General features: G+C 45.3%; 1 protein-coding gene across 3 annotated transcripts in view; it reads right to left on the bottom strand.

Annotated features, from left to right (window-relative positions):
• Nucleotides 1–11,955, bottom strand: part of LOC121708438 (neuronal migration protein doublecortin-like) — a 32,498-nt gene extending 20,543 nt beyond the window's left edge. For all 3 annotated transcript variants that reach the window (XM_042091077.1, XM_042091076.1, XM_042091078.1), the window contains exons 1-3: nt 11,846–11,955; nt 6,744–7,240; nt 3,817–4,160 (exon numbers count right to left, since the gene is read on the bottom strand). In XM_042091077.1, the coding sequence (XP_041947011.1) occupies nt 3,817–4,160; nt 6,744–7,158 (759 nt within the window). In that variant the 5' untranslated portion in view covers nt 7,159–7,240; nt 11,846–11,955. The remainder of the gene's footprint in view (nt 1–3,816; nt 4,161–6,743; nt 7,241–11,845) is intronic.
• Nucleotides 11,956–16,894: the final 4,939 nt, after the last annotated feature.

The following is a 16,894-nucleotide window of genomic DNA, read 5'->3' on the forward strand; positions in this document are numbered from 1 at the left end:
AGGAACCCTTAACAGAACAGACTGGGGAGCCCCTAATAGAACAGACTGAGGAACCCCAAATAGAACAAACTGAGGAGCCCCTAACAGAACAGACTGAGGAACCCCCAATAGAACAAACTGAGGAGCCCCTGACAGAACAGACTGAGGAACCCCTAAAAGAACAGAATCACTAACTGTGACTTTCAAAGGCCACTGTGGGGCTTTTAAAAGCCATCGTGGGGATTTCAGCACACTGCTACTCCCTCAGAGACACATAAACAAACTGGAGCAAAATGGCTCCAAGTCAGAACTGTCTTCCCTCCCTCTCCTCAAAGATCAACCCGCCTTCAATGCCTCCCCTGAAAGGAACTGGGCTGCAATGCGGCAGGAGGGGAGGGGGGCGGAGTGGAGAGAAAAAGAGAGAGTGCAAGGAGAGGGGCAGAGAGAGAGAGAAAGAGAGAGGACAGGAGCGAGAGAGAGAGAGAGAGAGAGAGAGTGTGCAAGGAGAGGGGCAGAGAGAGAGAGAAAGAGAGAGGACAGGAGCGAGAGAGAGAGAAAGAGAGTGTGCAAGGAGAGGGGCAGACAGAGTGTGTGTGTGTGTGTGTGTGTATGTGTGCAAGAAGAGGGGCAGAGAGAGAGTGTGTGTGTGTGTGCAAGGAGAGGGGCAGAGAGAGTGCAAGAGAGAAGACGGGAGCGAGAGAGAGGGGAGGCAGGAAATGATTGATAGCATAAGTGGATAGATAGAGGGAAAATTATGGATAGCATAGGTGAGACGAAACTGGGGCACTGAGAAAAGCAGGACCCCACTGATGGCCTAGAAAACAATTTGTCTATCCTTTTCCCTCTCTCTCTCTCTCTCTCTCTCTCTCACACACACACACACACAGGAGTAAAAAACACAGCATAAAATAAACTGACATGGACAAGTCTCACAAGTCACAGCTTTTAGTAGTATAGTATAGTATATATACTCTTTTGATCCCATGAGGGAAATTTGGTCTCTGCATTTACAGTATCCCAATCTGTGAATTAGTGAAGCACACACTAATCCCGACGCAGTGAGCTGCCTGCAACAACAGCAGCACTCAGGGAGCAGTGAGGGGTTAGGTGCCTTGCTCAAGGGCACTTCAGCCGTGCCTACTGGTCGGGGTTCGAACCGGCAACCCTCTGGTCACAAGTCCGAAGTGCTAACCAGTAGGCCACGGCTGCCCCTTTTAGCAAGAATCCAGCCTTTAGGTCTCTACATAGTTGTGATGACATCAAGGTCTCTCTTCCTCTGTCTTCTCTCTCTCTTCTCCCCTCTTCTCTCACCTTTCTCTCCTTTCTATCTCTCATTTCTCTCTCTCACCCTTTCTCTCTCTCTCTCTGTGTTTACACCTGTGAAATACAAAGCCTCTTTGACTGTCAAATGTCTTTGATCCTATAATAACTAATATCTAGCCCCCACCGACACACACACACACACACACACACACACACACACACACGTGTGTGTACGTGTGTGTGGGTGTGTATGCGTGAGAGAGAGAGAGAGAGACTAGTAGTGATAGGAAGTACTGATAAAGAGCCTATCCTCTTGAAACCAGAAACTTTCCAGTTTTTCATCCATTTCATATTGACTCCAGATTTTCATATTGGACAACAAGCAGCATATTTAGTAGCTAATCTTTTTATCTTTTCAAATGTGTGTGTGTGTGTGTGTTTGTGTGTGTGTGTGTGTGTCTGTGTGTGCTGTTTGTGGTCCTGTGGTTGATATTTGTGTTGCATGGCAAAACCACCTGCTTTGTTTGATCTGATCTAACTGCAGTGGTGGAGGCGGTTACTCCCATATTATCTGTATTTGTCCCCTCTCTTTATCTCTCCAAATTCTTCCTCATCCTCTTCTCTCTCTCTCTTTCTCTCTCTCACCCTCCTCTTTCTCTCCCTCCCTGTCTGTGTATGTGTGTGTGAGTATGTGTATGTAAGCACCTGTCAAATCGACATTTCAGTATGCTTAATAACCTTGTACTACCCTTTTGTTTACTGTATGAATTAACTCCATGTACCAGAATGCTTTGTAATTTACTTGCTCCTGTGGTTTGTATGATATTCTACTGTATCCATGTGCACCAATCAAATATCTTTGTTTGTCGTGTTTGTATTTGAATTGTATAAGCAGTCAATGCCCGCAAAATTGCCTCTGTGAGGAGCAGGCTCGTTAGTCCGTGTTTAGAGTGTGAAGAGAGAGTGTCTGCTGTCTGTCTGTTACTTGCTGGTTTTGTGGAGACCATTGACCTGTTGTTCTTAGGCCCACAACTCCTAACTTCGACGCCTAGTATTACTTTCCTCTGTTTCCTCTGATCTCTTCCAACTGTCAAGAGCTCCTGTGCTAACTTAGTAGTCGCTGGCGCTATCCTGACCTGGGTAGCTGACTTAGCTAGACTCTATCTCCTGCTTTGGAGAGGAACTCGATTACCTCCGGTGCTGGACCCACAGGAGCTACCCGACCTCTCAAGGACGACTGAGTTTACCTCCGGTTACACCTCCAAAGGAGCTACACCTCCAAAGGACCGTTTTTCTGCCGGTGCCCACTGGAGGACAGACCACCCTGCTGCCTCTGGTGTCACCGGGTAACTACATCAGCTAGCTCAGGGATTCCCAAACTGTGGTACGTGTACCACCGGTGGTACGCTAGCTTCCACTAGGGGGTACGTGAGATGAAAAGGGAAAGTGTCGGAAAGGTGTTAAAAAATATTTTTTTGAAGTCTTAAGCCTGTGTTCTCTTTGTTCTTTGTGTTTCATAATGTTGTTCTCCAGACTGTTTTTTTTTTAGTGTGAGAGCTCATAGACCAGTTGCATATTTTGTTGTCATGTAGGGCGGCTAATTAAACATGACGCCTGGAATGCGTCAATAGAATGTGTTACTTTTTTTTTGTCGGATGGTGGGGGTACGCAAGCCGAGTCAGGATGTAGGTGGTGGTACGCGGGGAAAAAAGTTTGGGAACCGTTGGGCTAGCTCAAGGCAGCTGCTTGCCTCCCGTCTGCGCCCGCACAACAGTCATCGGCTTGTTCGACCGAGTGGAATGGAAACCTGTTGTGAGTAAATTTACACTTATACTGATACACACACACACACACTGGGTTTTTGCCTCGAGCGACCGGCGAGTCGGACATCATCGCAGCGGTTGTTGCCCTGCCTTCAGGTCATGGAGCTGACTTCATTGAGTGCACCAACGAGCTCCAACGGCAAGCGCTTAGGAGTTGTTGTTTTGTTTGCTAATTGTATACTGTTTACATGTGATTGTTTATCTGTGTTTATCTTGACGTTAACTGTCTGTTAACATTAACGTTCGGTTGCAGCCAGTCAGGGTGAACATTGGTTTCACCCTCATCGCAGCCATTTTGGCTATTATTATTAATAAATATTTCCTTATTATATTTCATTATATCCTGGGTGTATTGGCAATTCTTTTGTATGCATTCACCACCACTAGTCTGATTATTATTTACACATTTGTTATTTAAATTCTGTAGGAATACATTACAGTATACACAAGCTTTAAGGTAAGTGTAGTATTTTTACAGTGGAGGCACCACGCTATTGAATTTATTGTCTTTCATTACTCCTAATTGTTAGCCTAATGGTATTCAGGAATATTCAGCCAACTTGCCATTCTTCCGCTGAGACCTCAGGATCCTGTTGCACTACTGTTTGATATAGCTTGTTTATTATAACTGGTAACATGCACACCCGTTAAGAAGGGGTTACATGTATATTTATATGTGTGTGTGCGTGTGTATGTGTGTATATATATTTGTGTATGTGTGTGTGTGTGTGTGTGTGTGTGTGTGTCTGACCTGTTTTCCATCCAGTGTGTAAACTTTCTTGACAGCTCCACTCTCCAGTTTGACGGCGTCGGTGATGTCGGTGAGCACCTGCTCGAAGGAGTGGGCAGTCTTGCGGTTGAGCAGCACACGCACAGCCTTCCGCGGCCGCGACCCACTGCGCATCACCGTCACCAGCTTGGGCCGGATGAAGTCCTTCGACTCACGTGACACAGAGGAGCCGCCGGACGCCGCGGCCATCTTAGCGGCCGAGCTGGAGGAGGACGCCTTCACGTTCACTGACCAGTTGGGATTCACATTCTTGGTGTAGTCCAGACGCTTGTAGTAGTTTTCAGAGGAGCACACGTAAGACTCGCCTGGGGGAGGAGAGGAGAAGAGAGGAGTGGAGAGGAGAAGAGAGGAGAGAAATGAGTAGCAAGAAGAGGAGAAGAGAAGAGAGGAGAGGAGGAGAGAAGAAAAGAGAGGAGAGGAGAGAAGAAAAAGAGAGGAGAGGAGAGAAATGAGTGGCAAGAAGAGGAGAAGAGAGTTAGTTGTGTTTGGCTCCCAAAATAGATAGACAGTGGGAGAGATTCTGTGTCATACACAGGAGACCCCTGTTCCACAATGTAGTGTGCAGTCAACAGACAGCATGTGCCATGTTAGGGAGCAGAATATGATTTAGATTTAGTTGTGGTGCTTGTGTCTATGGATTCCTGTGTTAGTGATGCGACTGTGAATGATTGTGAAAGGGCACGGAGCTGTGGATATAACTCTCAACTGGAGAGATTTGCTGTGGATACGCCCCTCAACTAACTGGAGAGATCTGCTCTGTCCCGCAGCCTCCAACACAAAGCTAAAAACCTCCAAATTTCACACACCACCACCTTTGATCTCACATCACCCCCTTTGACATCGCACTCTACCCTTCTGACTTCATAATCACCCCCTTTTGACATCACAATCACCTCTTCTGACATCATGAACACTCCTTCTGACATCACCATCACCCCCTTCTGACCTCCAGTATCACAATCACTCTTTCCCTGCCCACACACACACTCATAGACTCTCCTACTACAGAGAAAATAAAGGACAGACAACCAAACCTTTTTCATTCTTATTTTTTTTTAGATTACAGATTGCTATCAGAGGTCAGAGAATGCTTTGCACAAATTTTCACCCTGGGTGGTCAGACACACACACACATACACCTACTGTAGTCTCATCAAATTAAAATCCTTGAATAATCTCTTGTCTCATTTGCATAATCCAACCCCCTGGTGGTCTTTATCTACACACACACACACACACACACACACTCACAGGACACACACACACATAAGGGAACAGACTAATGCACTTACACACAAACACACACACACACACGCACATAAGAGGACTAATGCACTTACACATACACACACAGGACACACACACGTACCCACTCTTATACAGACAGAGTAGTAGATATGGTGCCAGACAAACCCCTACAAAGACACATAGAACAGGCACACACACATGCCCATATAAGTTCATGCACTCCACACACACAAACACACACACAAGATCTGCCTGCTGTGTTGAGTAGATTTGTCCTTCATCTAATAAATTACAATCTGGCTGCTCCAAACACCAGACACACATTAAGACTAGCATACACACACACACACACACACACACACACACACACACACACGTATACACATTCCCTACAGGGCACAATTCCACTCAAACAGGCATGTAGACACATACACTCATCTGCACTCCTTTCTCTCACACATGCACGCACCCACACGCCTTCACATACATACACACACACACCCAGACATAGTCTGAGAAACACACACACAGACATACAGTAGTCTGAGAAACACACAAACACACACACACACACACACAGACATAGTCTGAGAAACACACACACACACAGACATAGGGACAGACATAGACACGCACAGAGTCTGGCCACCTGCAGAGGTGGGGTCATGTGTGTCACTTTCAATCTCTTAAATCTCACCACCTCAGTGTGTGTGTGTGTGTGTGTGTGTTTTTCAGAGCATGCATGTGAGAGTGTATGTAGATAGATAGATAGATAGATAGATAGATAGATACTTTATTGATCCCCAGGGGAAATTCAAGAAACGTGTGTGTGTGTGTGTGCTTGTGTGGCATGTGTGTGCCCAAAATAACACACCCATCATGAATTCCATTGTTAAAACAGAGAATTGTTGGGCCTGATTTTCTTGTGTCTATGGTAACGACCATATCACTGGCCAGAGGAAGTGTCCAGTTTTACAAACACCACTGGATACAGTCAGCAATCACAGGAGACATGTTTGTCTGTGTGTGTGTGTGTGTGTGTGTGTGTGTGTGTGTGTGTGTGTGTGTGTGTGTGTGTGTGTGTGTGTGTGTTTGTGTGTTAATTTGGAAAAGGTTTCACTTCCTTTAGCCTTGAACTGTAAATCCTATAATACATTTTTGTACTGCTTAGATTTGGAGGACCATGCAGAATTGTTTTTATTCCTGATGAAACTTAAATCGTAATGTAGAATCAAAGAATCAAATACACACATCTAAACACACATATAAAATGTTTAAAGATGCTTACAGCACAGGCAGCAATATAGAGGTGCATCTCAAAAAATGGAAAGTTAATTTATTTCAAAAAGTGAAACTTTCATATAATCTAGATTCATTGCGAGGTGAAATATTTCAAGCCTTTTTATGTCTAGACATTGTTTGTGTGGAAATGTATAGATTTATGGATGGATTTAGTAATTGCTGCATGCATGGATTTATATGTACTGTAGATGACATGGAGATACTGAGTGGGTCAGTGATGTATAGACAGATAGGTAGGGTTACTAATGAATGGGTGTATGTGTATAGATATATGAAGTGACTGCACACAGACACACACACACACACACACACAGAGAGACAGACACACACACACACACCTTCCTCCAGCTCCTCCAGGCTGGTGATCTTTAGGCTGCCATCGACGGTGAAGATGTAGCGCACACCCTGTGGCAGGTTAGCGTGATCCGTTAGCGATCTGGTCAGGTCAGCTAGCAGGGCCTCAAAGGTGCGGAACCTGTCGTTAGCCACTGCGTAAACGATCCCCTTGAAGTAGCGGTCCCCGTTACGGTAGAAGCGCACCTTCTTGGCGCGTTTCTCGGTGGTGAGCGTCTGCAGCGTGCGCGTACGGTAGAAGCTGCAGTGGGCCGAGTGCGTTGGGCTGGGTAGGCCGTTAGCGCGGTTGCTAAAGGAGCTAGTGCCTGGCTTCCGCGATGACAGCTTCTCTCGCTCATCAAAATGGCCATTGGTAGGGGAGGAGGGGGGGGAAGAGACGTTGTCAAAGTTGAGCTCCATGGCGACAGAGTGCGGGTGGTTTCCGTAGCGATTAAGAACGCTGGTTGTTCCGCGGGAGGCAGGGAATTTGTGCTGTTGTGGTCTGAAAGAAAAACAAAACACAATATTAGAATAGTTCATGGCTAAACTCAAGAGTTTCATCATTTCTGACACTGGCAAGTCCAACCAGATGCATCGACAGTATACCAGCTACTACATACACACAAGCTATACTCCTCTAACACACAAGATGGCCGCCGCCTCTTTCATTCTCATACCCCCCCAATCTCTCTCCATCCCTCTCTATTTGTTTTTCCATACTCTCCATCTCTCCCTCTCTATCTCTCTCTGTCCATCTCTCTCGCCCACTCCCTCTCTCCCTCTCTATCTCTCTGTGCATCCCTTTCTCCTTCTCTATCTCTCTTTCTCTGGAGAGTATCAGTTTGCTTTGGAAATGAAGAGAGGAGAAGCTTTCACTATCAATTAGATACCCTGAAGTATCGACTACACACACACACACACACACACACACACACACACAGCACACATATGCACACGTGGAGACATGCGCGCACACACACACACACACACACACACACACACACACACACACACACACACACTGCCGAAGGAAAGGAACTTTATTCTCATTGTTACTGAAAGTGGCACAATGTGAGGTCTGAGTACCTATTCTCCCCTACTCCTCTCTTCTCCTTCTCTCATCCTCTCCTCCTCCTCCCCTCTCCTCTGCTCGCTCCCTCCCCCTCTCCTCCTCCCCTTTCTGTCTGTCTGCCAGTGTGTGTGTGTGTGTGTGTGTGTGTGTGTGTGTCTGTCTGTCTACGCGTCTGTCTATCTCCCCCACTCTTTCCCTCCCTCTCTGTCTCCTTCCCTCATTTACCCTCTTTTCCCCTCTCTCTCTCTCTCTCTCTCTCTCTCTGTCTTTTGCAAGGTGGCTAAGGCCAGACAGAGTTGGACACCGGCAAGCGTTACCATAGTGACCAGACACTTGGGTAGTGAGTCTGTCTACCTCTTTCCATCTCTCTCGCTCTCTCTTTCCCTCTCCTTCTCCCTTTCTCTCTCTTTCCCTCTCTCTCTCTCTCCCTATCTCTCTCTCTCCTGCTGCTTTTCTTTTCTCTCTGACTATTTAATCTCCTTGCTGTATCGTTCATCCTTCTCTCTCTCTCTCTCTCTCTCTCTCTCTCTCTTACTAAGGATGTGTAATTGGTTGTTAGAGTTTCTCTTTTGCTCGCCCCCTCCCACTCTCGTCAGAGTCCAGTGGAGGTATTCAAAATCAAGGGGCATTCTCTCTCTCTCTCTCTCTCTCTTTTTGTGTGTGTGTGTGTGTGTGTGTGTGTGCATACATGCTCCTGCCAAACTCTATTCATAAGAAACATCTGCTGCTTTATAAAGACACACACACACACACACACACACACACAGACACTATTAAAACACACACACATGGATAAGCCTGCTACCCTGCTGCATCTTCCCCCACATGCACACAGACAAGAAGTCATGACAGCACACAACAATGGAACACAGCAAGATCCCGCAACACACACACACACCTCTCTTTTACTTCTCTCTTTCTCTTTTCCTCTCACTCTCTCTCCCTCTATCTTTCTTTCCCTCTCTCCCACTTTCTCTCTTTCCCTCTTCCTCTCTCCTTCCCTCTCTCTTTTTCACTTTCGCTCTCTCTTTCCCTCCCTCTTTCCCTCTCCCTCCCTCCTTCCCTCTCTCTTTTTCACTTTCACTCTCTCTTTCTTTCCTTCACTCTTTCACTCTTTCCCTCTCTCTACCACAGACACACAAGCGATCTCTATATCCCCTCACTGAAATGGACACACACTTAGACACACATACACACACACACACACACACACACACACACACACACACACACACACCACACACACCTATCACATAATGGCAGCACTTGAGAGCCAATCAATGTTATTGATCTCTGATTATTGAAGCACCAATGCATTATTTAACAACCACCACATCTGTTTAACCATCTCTCTCTCTCTCTCTCTCTCTCTCTGTGTGTGTGTGTGTGTGTGTTTTGATGTTTTGATGATTCACCACTGACTCATTTGCACACACATGGGGTGATGTAGCATGCAGACACACATCCCTCCCTCATACTGCCGACTCACCTAACCCTAACTCAGCCTTAAAGGTAACCTCCTAACCCTACCTCAGCCTTAAAGGTCCTTCCCAACCCTACCTCGGCCTTAAAGGTGACCACCTAGCCCTACCTCGACCTTAAAGGTAACTTCCCAACCCTACCTCAGCCTTAAAGATGGCCTTCTAACCCAACTCAGTCTAAACAGGTGACTCCTAACCTAAAAAGATGCCCATCTAACCCTATCCTGTTTTGAAGTAGAAAACTAGTAGCAGTAAAGTAGTATATACAGTATATACCCTTTCCACACTGGGTTAGAGAGGCTCAGACAAAAGGGCTGTTAACTAAGACAAAATATAACTATATATAAATATAAACATATAACTATAATCTATAATGATAAAAGCTTCCACACTGACCAACGATAAGGAAAGTCTCTTCTCGTGTTAATGTATGTGGTAGCTAAAATTTGATGGATTCTTCATGTCGTTATCATTATAGTTTATGTGTGGACGTTGTCATTCACACAAGCTAATTATTTTTTTGTCGTAGTCATTATAGTTATCGTTCTTGGTGTGAACGGCCCTTAACCCTTAACTATTAGAGGTTCATGCTGTGCTGCTTGGTTGGGGTCTGAAGAGGAGAGGTAGATAGGGGCCTCTACATTCTAACTAGCTTCTCTCTGTCCTCCTTGTTTGTTGCAATCTTTATCTGTCTGCAGCACTTGTCATATCCAAGCTTTTTAAACACAAACACACACAGATGAAGCAGACGTGAACACACACACAAAAACCATGAAGAAGCACAGTGATCCACACAAAAAACATGTGTGTGTGTGTGTGTGTGTGTGTGTGTGTGTGTGTGTGTGTGTGTGTGTGTTTTGCAAGCATGGTGATTTATGACTTCATGTCATTCCATTATCTCTCTCTCTCTCTCTCTCTCTCAGACACACACACACACACACACACATACACATCCTTTATGCTTTATAGTCCCCCACCCCAACACACACAAACTCACAAGTCCCTTAAGTCTTGTGTGTATCTGCGACTAACACACGCAGTCAAACTGAAAACAACCAGCCATCAATCTAAAATAACACCCCCCCCCCCCACCCCACCCCCCCGCCACACACACACACATGCGGAACTCCATCTGTTCACGGAAATGACCACTTAATTGACCTGCACACCCCTTCACCCAACAGAGAGAGAGAACAAGAGAGAGAGATCTTATTGTTCTGTGATGTGTGCCTTCTGGCACTAATAGATGTCTTCTGTCCCTTTAAATAATCTTCACACACACACACACACTCACACACACACACACACACACACACACACACACACACACACACACACACACACACACACAAACACAGAGATCACTGTTACAGTTCCATTGTTGGAATACACTCTTGCCTTTCTTCCTGATTAGTGTTGAACAGTGATAGTGTAACCGAACACACACACACACACACACACACACACACACACACACACACACACACACATTGATTAATTATTACTTAGCAGTGCTACTCTTACAGTTCATGATACCATCACAGCAAATGACCACAAATCCTAAAATGCATCATGACGTCACCAGCAGAATATACAGCTGTAGTGGCCAGCAGCGCTCCAATGTGTCCAGACTATTTTAAGAGAGGATTCTGAGACCACACCTAATGACCAGCATTTGCTGCATAGCCCATTCACACACACACACACACACACACACACACACGCACACACACACACACACACACTCCTTCTGCAGGGGACACAAAAGAAGCGTGGCTGAAAAACCTTGACAGGATTCCCTGTTCCTCCTTGTCTTTCTGTCTCTCTCTCCATCTCATCTGCTCTCTATCCCCCGTTCTCCCTCATCTCGAGGCGCATGTTTCATTGTATTCAGACAGCAATTGGCTGGCAGAGAAAGAAAGAAAACTGCGGAATCTCATATCCATTCTGCGCTTTCCCTCGCTCTCTGTTAACCTCACCATAGCTACTTCTTTGTTAATTAACTGTATCTCAGAAAAAATGTTATTTAAGTCTATTTATAATAGATTTTAAATACATTAACGCATTGCTGCTTCGTTGTGCCCAACTGCATTTGCGGGGTACAGAGGAATACATTTGGCTAAACCGGCATGTTACCGCGCCCCCACATCCACATGCACACACACACACCTTACGGCATAAGACATCTATTGGGTTTTTTTTTTAACAGTGAGGAGAGTGGGCAAAAACGGAGACCAGGGCGTAGCTTTCAACCACCTGCTCGTTCGCTCGTTTCTTCTTTCTTAACACTCTCCACATCTTGGCTACCCAAAATCGTGTTTTAAGAAAACGAACATTTGTTTTTTTTTTCTTTTTTACTCAAATATTTTCTATTATGAGACAACATTGCTGTCTTTTTCGAACGACAATTAACACATCTACAACAATTATCAACCTGACATCTCTAGGATTACACTTAAAGAACATACCATGCTATAAACTTAGATGACACGAACAAAACGTTGTGGCAAGTCAGATTTGTTCATTGTTCAAAATGACCAGTGCGTTTACTTACCGACGCAGTGAGCGCTGTGCCGAGCAGAGGGAGGGTGCGGGAGTGCGCGTGGATGTGGGGACGAGTGTGTGACCGAGAGAGACAGCGAGTGAACGAGAGAGAGGGGGGGGGGCGTAGACGCGCCCACAAAACGCACGGCCGGCATGCGCCTTTTGTCTGCAATTTCTCTCTCCCCCGCGCTCTCTCTATCGAATGCAGCCTGTAGTCCATCCGCGACCCTAAAGCCGCCGTTAGTCCCGGCGGTTAGAAGAACATACCGTTTGCTATAAACAAGCACCCACTTTCTGAGGAGAGACAGAGTTGATGTCATACTGATTAACCCATACCATATGGGTGTTGTAGGCAACGTTTCGTACTGGTTTCACAAGGTCAGAACAGAACTTCGCTGGACAGAGTCCAATGTGGAGCCAAAGAGTACTACATATAGGCTACTCTACTTTATTTTACATTCTACTCTATGACAGGGTCTGCTTGGTGTGTGATGTGACCCCGTGGGGCCTGTGTCTTAATTCCTCTCCTGCTTTACAAGGTGCTGCTTGAACAACGTGCTGAGCTGCTAAGAGCAGGAGATCAAGGCATTTAAAGGTTCCACAATGATGACAAGAGGTCTCCTGTTGCACCACTTACAATGAACATACACACACACACACACACACACACACACTTTCTCACACTTTATCTCTTTCGTACACACACACACACATTCTCTCTCTCTCTCTCTCTCATACACACACACAACACACAAACACACACACACACTTTGTTCCAATACCCACTGAGTTTAATCTCCCCTCTCTAATGCAGGTAAAGCTCTTTAAGCAGAGCTTGCAAAACCACAAAGGGCTGCTCTCAGTCTGTGTGTGTGTGTGTGTGTGTGTGTGTGTGTGAACACCAGGCTGCCAATATCTGCATATGGGCAAGTGATGTTTTGTGTGTGTGTGTGTGGGTGGGCGTGTGTGTATGTCTGGGCGTGTGTGTGTGTTTCTGTGCCTGCTATGCGCGCGGCCCCACCATGCCATGAGACAGACCCATTTTGTTGTTGTTAACAAAGATGGAAACGCTGATAGACCTGATAATAAGTCTGCAGATGCTTTTAGGAGAATGACTGCTTTAGTGAAGACACGTGTCTTATGTGTGTGTGTGTGTGTATGACAGATACTTCACAATGGAAAAATACCTTGACTATAGGGTGTGTGAAGTATAGGGAAAGGTGTGAACCCTTTAACCTCAGCAACAAGTGCGTTGGCCTTTGCACTAGGGCTGCTGTGCTCAAAAAAATGATATTGCTACAAATGGTGACATACTCCTTACAAATTGAACCAGATGATATTGCGACATATCGTGACATACTCCTTACTGATATATGTATTGAACCAGATGATACTCTTAACTGATATATGTATTGAGCCAGATGATATTGCGACATATCGTGACATACTCCTTACTGATATATGTATTGAACCAGATGATATTGGAACATATCATGACATACTCCTTACTGATATATGTATTGGGCCAGATGATATTGCAACATATCATGACATACTCCTTACAGATGTATGTATTGATCCATATGCTGCTGTACCAATAGCTTAGCCTACAGCAAGAAAGCACTGAAAGCATTAGCAGTCAAATTATGAGATATTTATAGTTTACAAGTTAATAGAGAAATCAGAAATACTGTAACTATTTTAATTTACTTTTACGAGTGCTGTGGAAGTGAAGTTTAGGTATTTTAAAATTGTGCAATCTTTAAGCGGTTGCCTTCACTGTTACAATATTAGAGAACAGCTTCTAACAGCTAAAAGTGAATTCTGTTTAGGACATGGTTATTTTTCAGAATCAACATGTACAGTGCAGTACATATTGTAGAGTGGCTATGTGATGCACATCAAGAGGCAGTAGGCAACTGAGCGCGTGCACACTCACTCACAGGCGCATAAGAGAGTAAAGGCCCTGAGCACGCGCACACACACACACACACACACAGGCCCATAAGAGAGTAAAGGCCCTGAGCACACACACACACACACACAGGCCCATAAGAGAGTAAAGGCCCTGAGCACACACAGACCCATAAAAGAGTAAAGGGCCTAAGCACACACACAGGCCCATAAAAGAGTAAAAGGGGGGATCTCCAGAACAGGACTGCAGAAGCTTTCCTCCTACTATCCTAATCAGCTGTGACAGACACACACACACAGACACACTGCAGGACATCTGTCCCCACACACACACACTGCAGGACATCTGTGTCCTTCGGTCTGTCATCTGCTTTCCGGAAAGCTGGGGCGCCCTGATTACCATGGCAACACACATACCCTTGAGTCGCATTTACCACTTACCAGCTGGAGGTCTGCTCATCTACTTTGAGCACACACACACATATCAAGCCCTCTGTTAATGGCATGAATGTGTTGACTAAACTTCATTATGAATGATGACTGATACACTGTTTCAGACTAATAACTGGGTTCTGCATTCTGATTGGCTCTTGGTGCTTGGTTCTGCATTCTGATTGGCTCATGGTGGTGCTTTGCTCTCAGGTTCAGCGTCAGTCTAGGAGATGCTGAGATCCATAAATCACAGGTCAAAGGTCATACAGGGTCCTGGACATGGAGCTGTCGGCCCAGCTCAGCTGTGTTCTTACCAGTTTATATAACCCCACGTGTAGGGTCACATTTAGTTTGATATCTCAGAGACTCAACGGCAGAACAAATGATTGCTCTCACCTGCTCGTGTCCGTGGTAGACAAACCTAAACGTCTTCCCCAGGATATCAGTATTCAACAGCTAATTACAACATTGCCACCTGCTGGTCAGAATTGGGAATTACAGGTTTGATGGGAAGGTCAATAAATTGTAAGAGTACACAGTTCCTTTTTCACTTTTATAATTCACCTTTTAATCAGATTTTTTATCTTTGATTTCATAAAAAAAAACAAAGTAGTTATGTAATCACCCAGGCCACAAAACACTGAAAAACGTAACACATACACCATTTATGTGTTTTCTGCTTTTGACATTTTTACTTTTCTCTCAGTGTAATTTAGCAGTACAAAACAAACAAACAAAATGACAAAGAAAAAGTATTAAAACAATAAATTCCTCACATGTCCCATAAAGGTTTCTTTTGGAGCTATAATTATACAACACAACTGTACAGCGCCAGAAAATGTGTGACATTTTCAATAAATAAAGTTCTAAAAAAAAGTTTGACTGCAGCTAAAATGTCTGTTTTTTTTGTGGCATCGCAAACCCAGTTTGTGTCTGACAGCCTCGGGGTGGGGCGGGACTAAGGATAACCTAAGTGATTGGCTGGGCGGAGTGAGGACCTCATGTGATTGGCTGTGAGGTGTGAAGGAGAGATGTCCATCCTCCCTTCTCGGGTGCAGCTAATTCAGTCCTAAAGGGCCCGGTGGAGCTGGTTCAGCCCAAAAGGTTCCAATGGGCTGGTTCAGTCTGTTCAACAGTAGATCCAAAAGGTTCCTGCGGAGATGGTTCAGTCTCTTCAACAGCAGTCCAAAAGGTTTTTGTGGGAGCAGTTGCTTGGAAACAAGCAAGGACTCAGTGCTAATTCATGTACAAGCAAGGAATTGCACTTATTCAAGGGAACAGTTTCCAGGTCAAACACCTAACCAGACCACCCACAGGCCAAACCTAACTAGCAGCACCGTCACCAAGCTCTTAGGCCCGTGTTACAGTTTGCATGTGTGAGCGCACGAGAGTCTGAGAGTCTAACTTGCTTCATCAGAGTTTGAATCTGCGACTCTATGTGGACGTCTTTATCCTCCAGTTTTTTGTAACCGTGCAGACTTTAGCTCACGCCAAGACTCAAGAGTACCTACAAAGGGTGAAGCAACGCAGTTCTAATCACAATACTCCTGTTATTTCCATTCTTTTTATTTGATTGAAGATGGTGCCATGTGAAAGTTGACTGATTTGATTAAAGTTGACTGATATTTAGCAGACTCTTATAACCAAAACAACACAGACATGAGAAATGTCCAATGAATTTGGTGATCATTGGACACTACCTTGGATCATTAGCAAACGTTTGTCGAAGCCTTTTCTTGATAGGCTGCAGCGCTAGAGAGGCTTTTGGTGGAAGTGTTTACATCAAGACATGTCAGAGACAGAGACAGACTCCAAGTAGACTGTAGAAAGTATAAGAACCGCCATGTGGCGGTGGTGCCCGGAGCAGACTGTGTGGGTGTCAAAAAAAAAAGAATCCTTATTTCTAGAACAGACTGTGGAGTGGACAGACGCAAGCAACTAGTCTTAAAAAGGGGAAATAAACCCAGGACCAGTGACAGCTGTGGGCCAATTCAAGGGAGGTAAAACGCTAGAAGCAATCGTCTCAGCACCTGTTTTAAGAAGCACTATCCTTAGTGCAAATGCAGTGTGTGTGTGTGCGTGTGTGAGACAGAGAGAGAGAGTGTGTGTGTGTGTGTGTGTGTGTGTGTGAGTGAGTGAGTGAGTGAGTGAGTGAGTGAGTGAGTGTGTTTGAGAGAGAGAAAGTGAGTAGGTGAGTGAGTGAAAGAGGGAGAAGGTTGCTATCTGGGAAGCGCTATTTGCACAACACAAATATACAAAAACTGGAAACAAAAGATAAATACAAACGTGCACAGCTGGAAGATGATATTTTCAACTGTCTCTCTCTCCCCCATACACACACATTCCAAAAAAACTTTGATTTAGATAGCAAAGTGAGCACATTTAAAAACAGGTCTGTGTTGGTAGAGCAGGAGTGCGTTGCGCCACAGACAACTGTCAGTTGAGCCTGTGAGATCACAGAAAGAGTGGTCAGTTGAGCCCGTGCCGGTGAGGTTACAGAGAGAGCTGTCAGTTTAGCCTGTGAGATCACAGAGTGGTCAGTTGAGCCTATGACGTCACAGACAGAGTGGTCAGTTGAGCCCGTGAGGTCACAGAATTCCCATCAGGGAACCAGGAGCCACGGAGAGGGAGGGGAGGGGCTGGGGGAGAAGTTTTGGCAGGCGGAGTTATATATAGGATGGAGAGGGAGGAGTTACTGAGGAGGGAGGGGGTT

The sequence above is a fragment of the Alosa sapidissima genome, chromosome 5 (assembly GCF_018492685.1).
Source record: "Alosa sapidissima isolate fAloSap1 chromosome 5, fAloSap1.pri, whole genome shotgun sequence".
NCBI classification, from domain to species: domain Eukaryota; kingdom Metazoa; phylum Chordata; class Actinopteri; order Clupeiformes; family Clupeidae; genus Alosa; species Alosa sapidissima.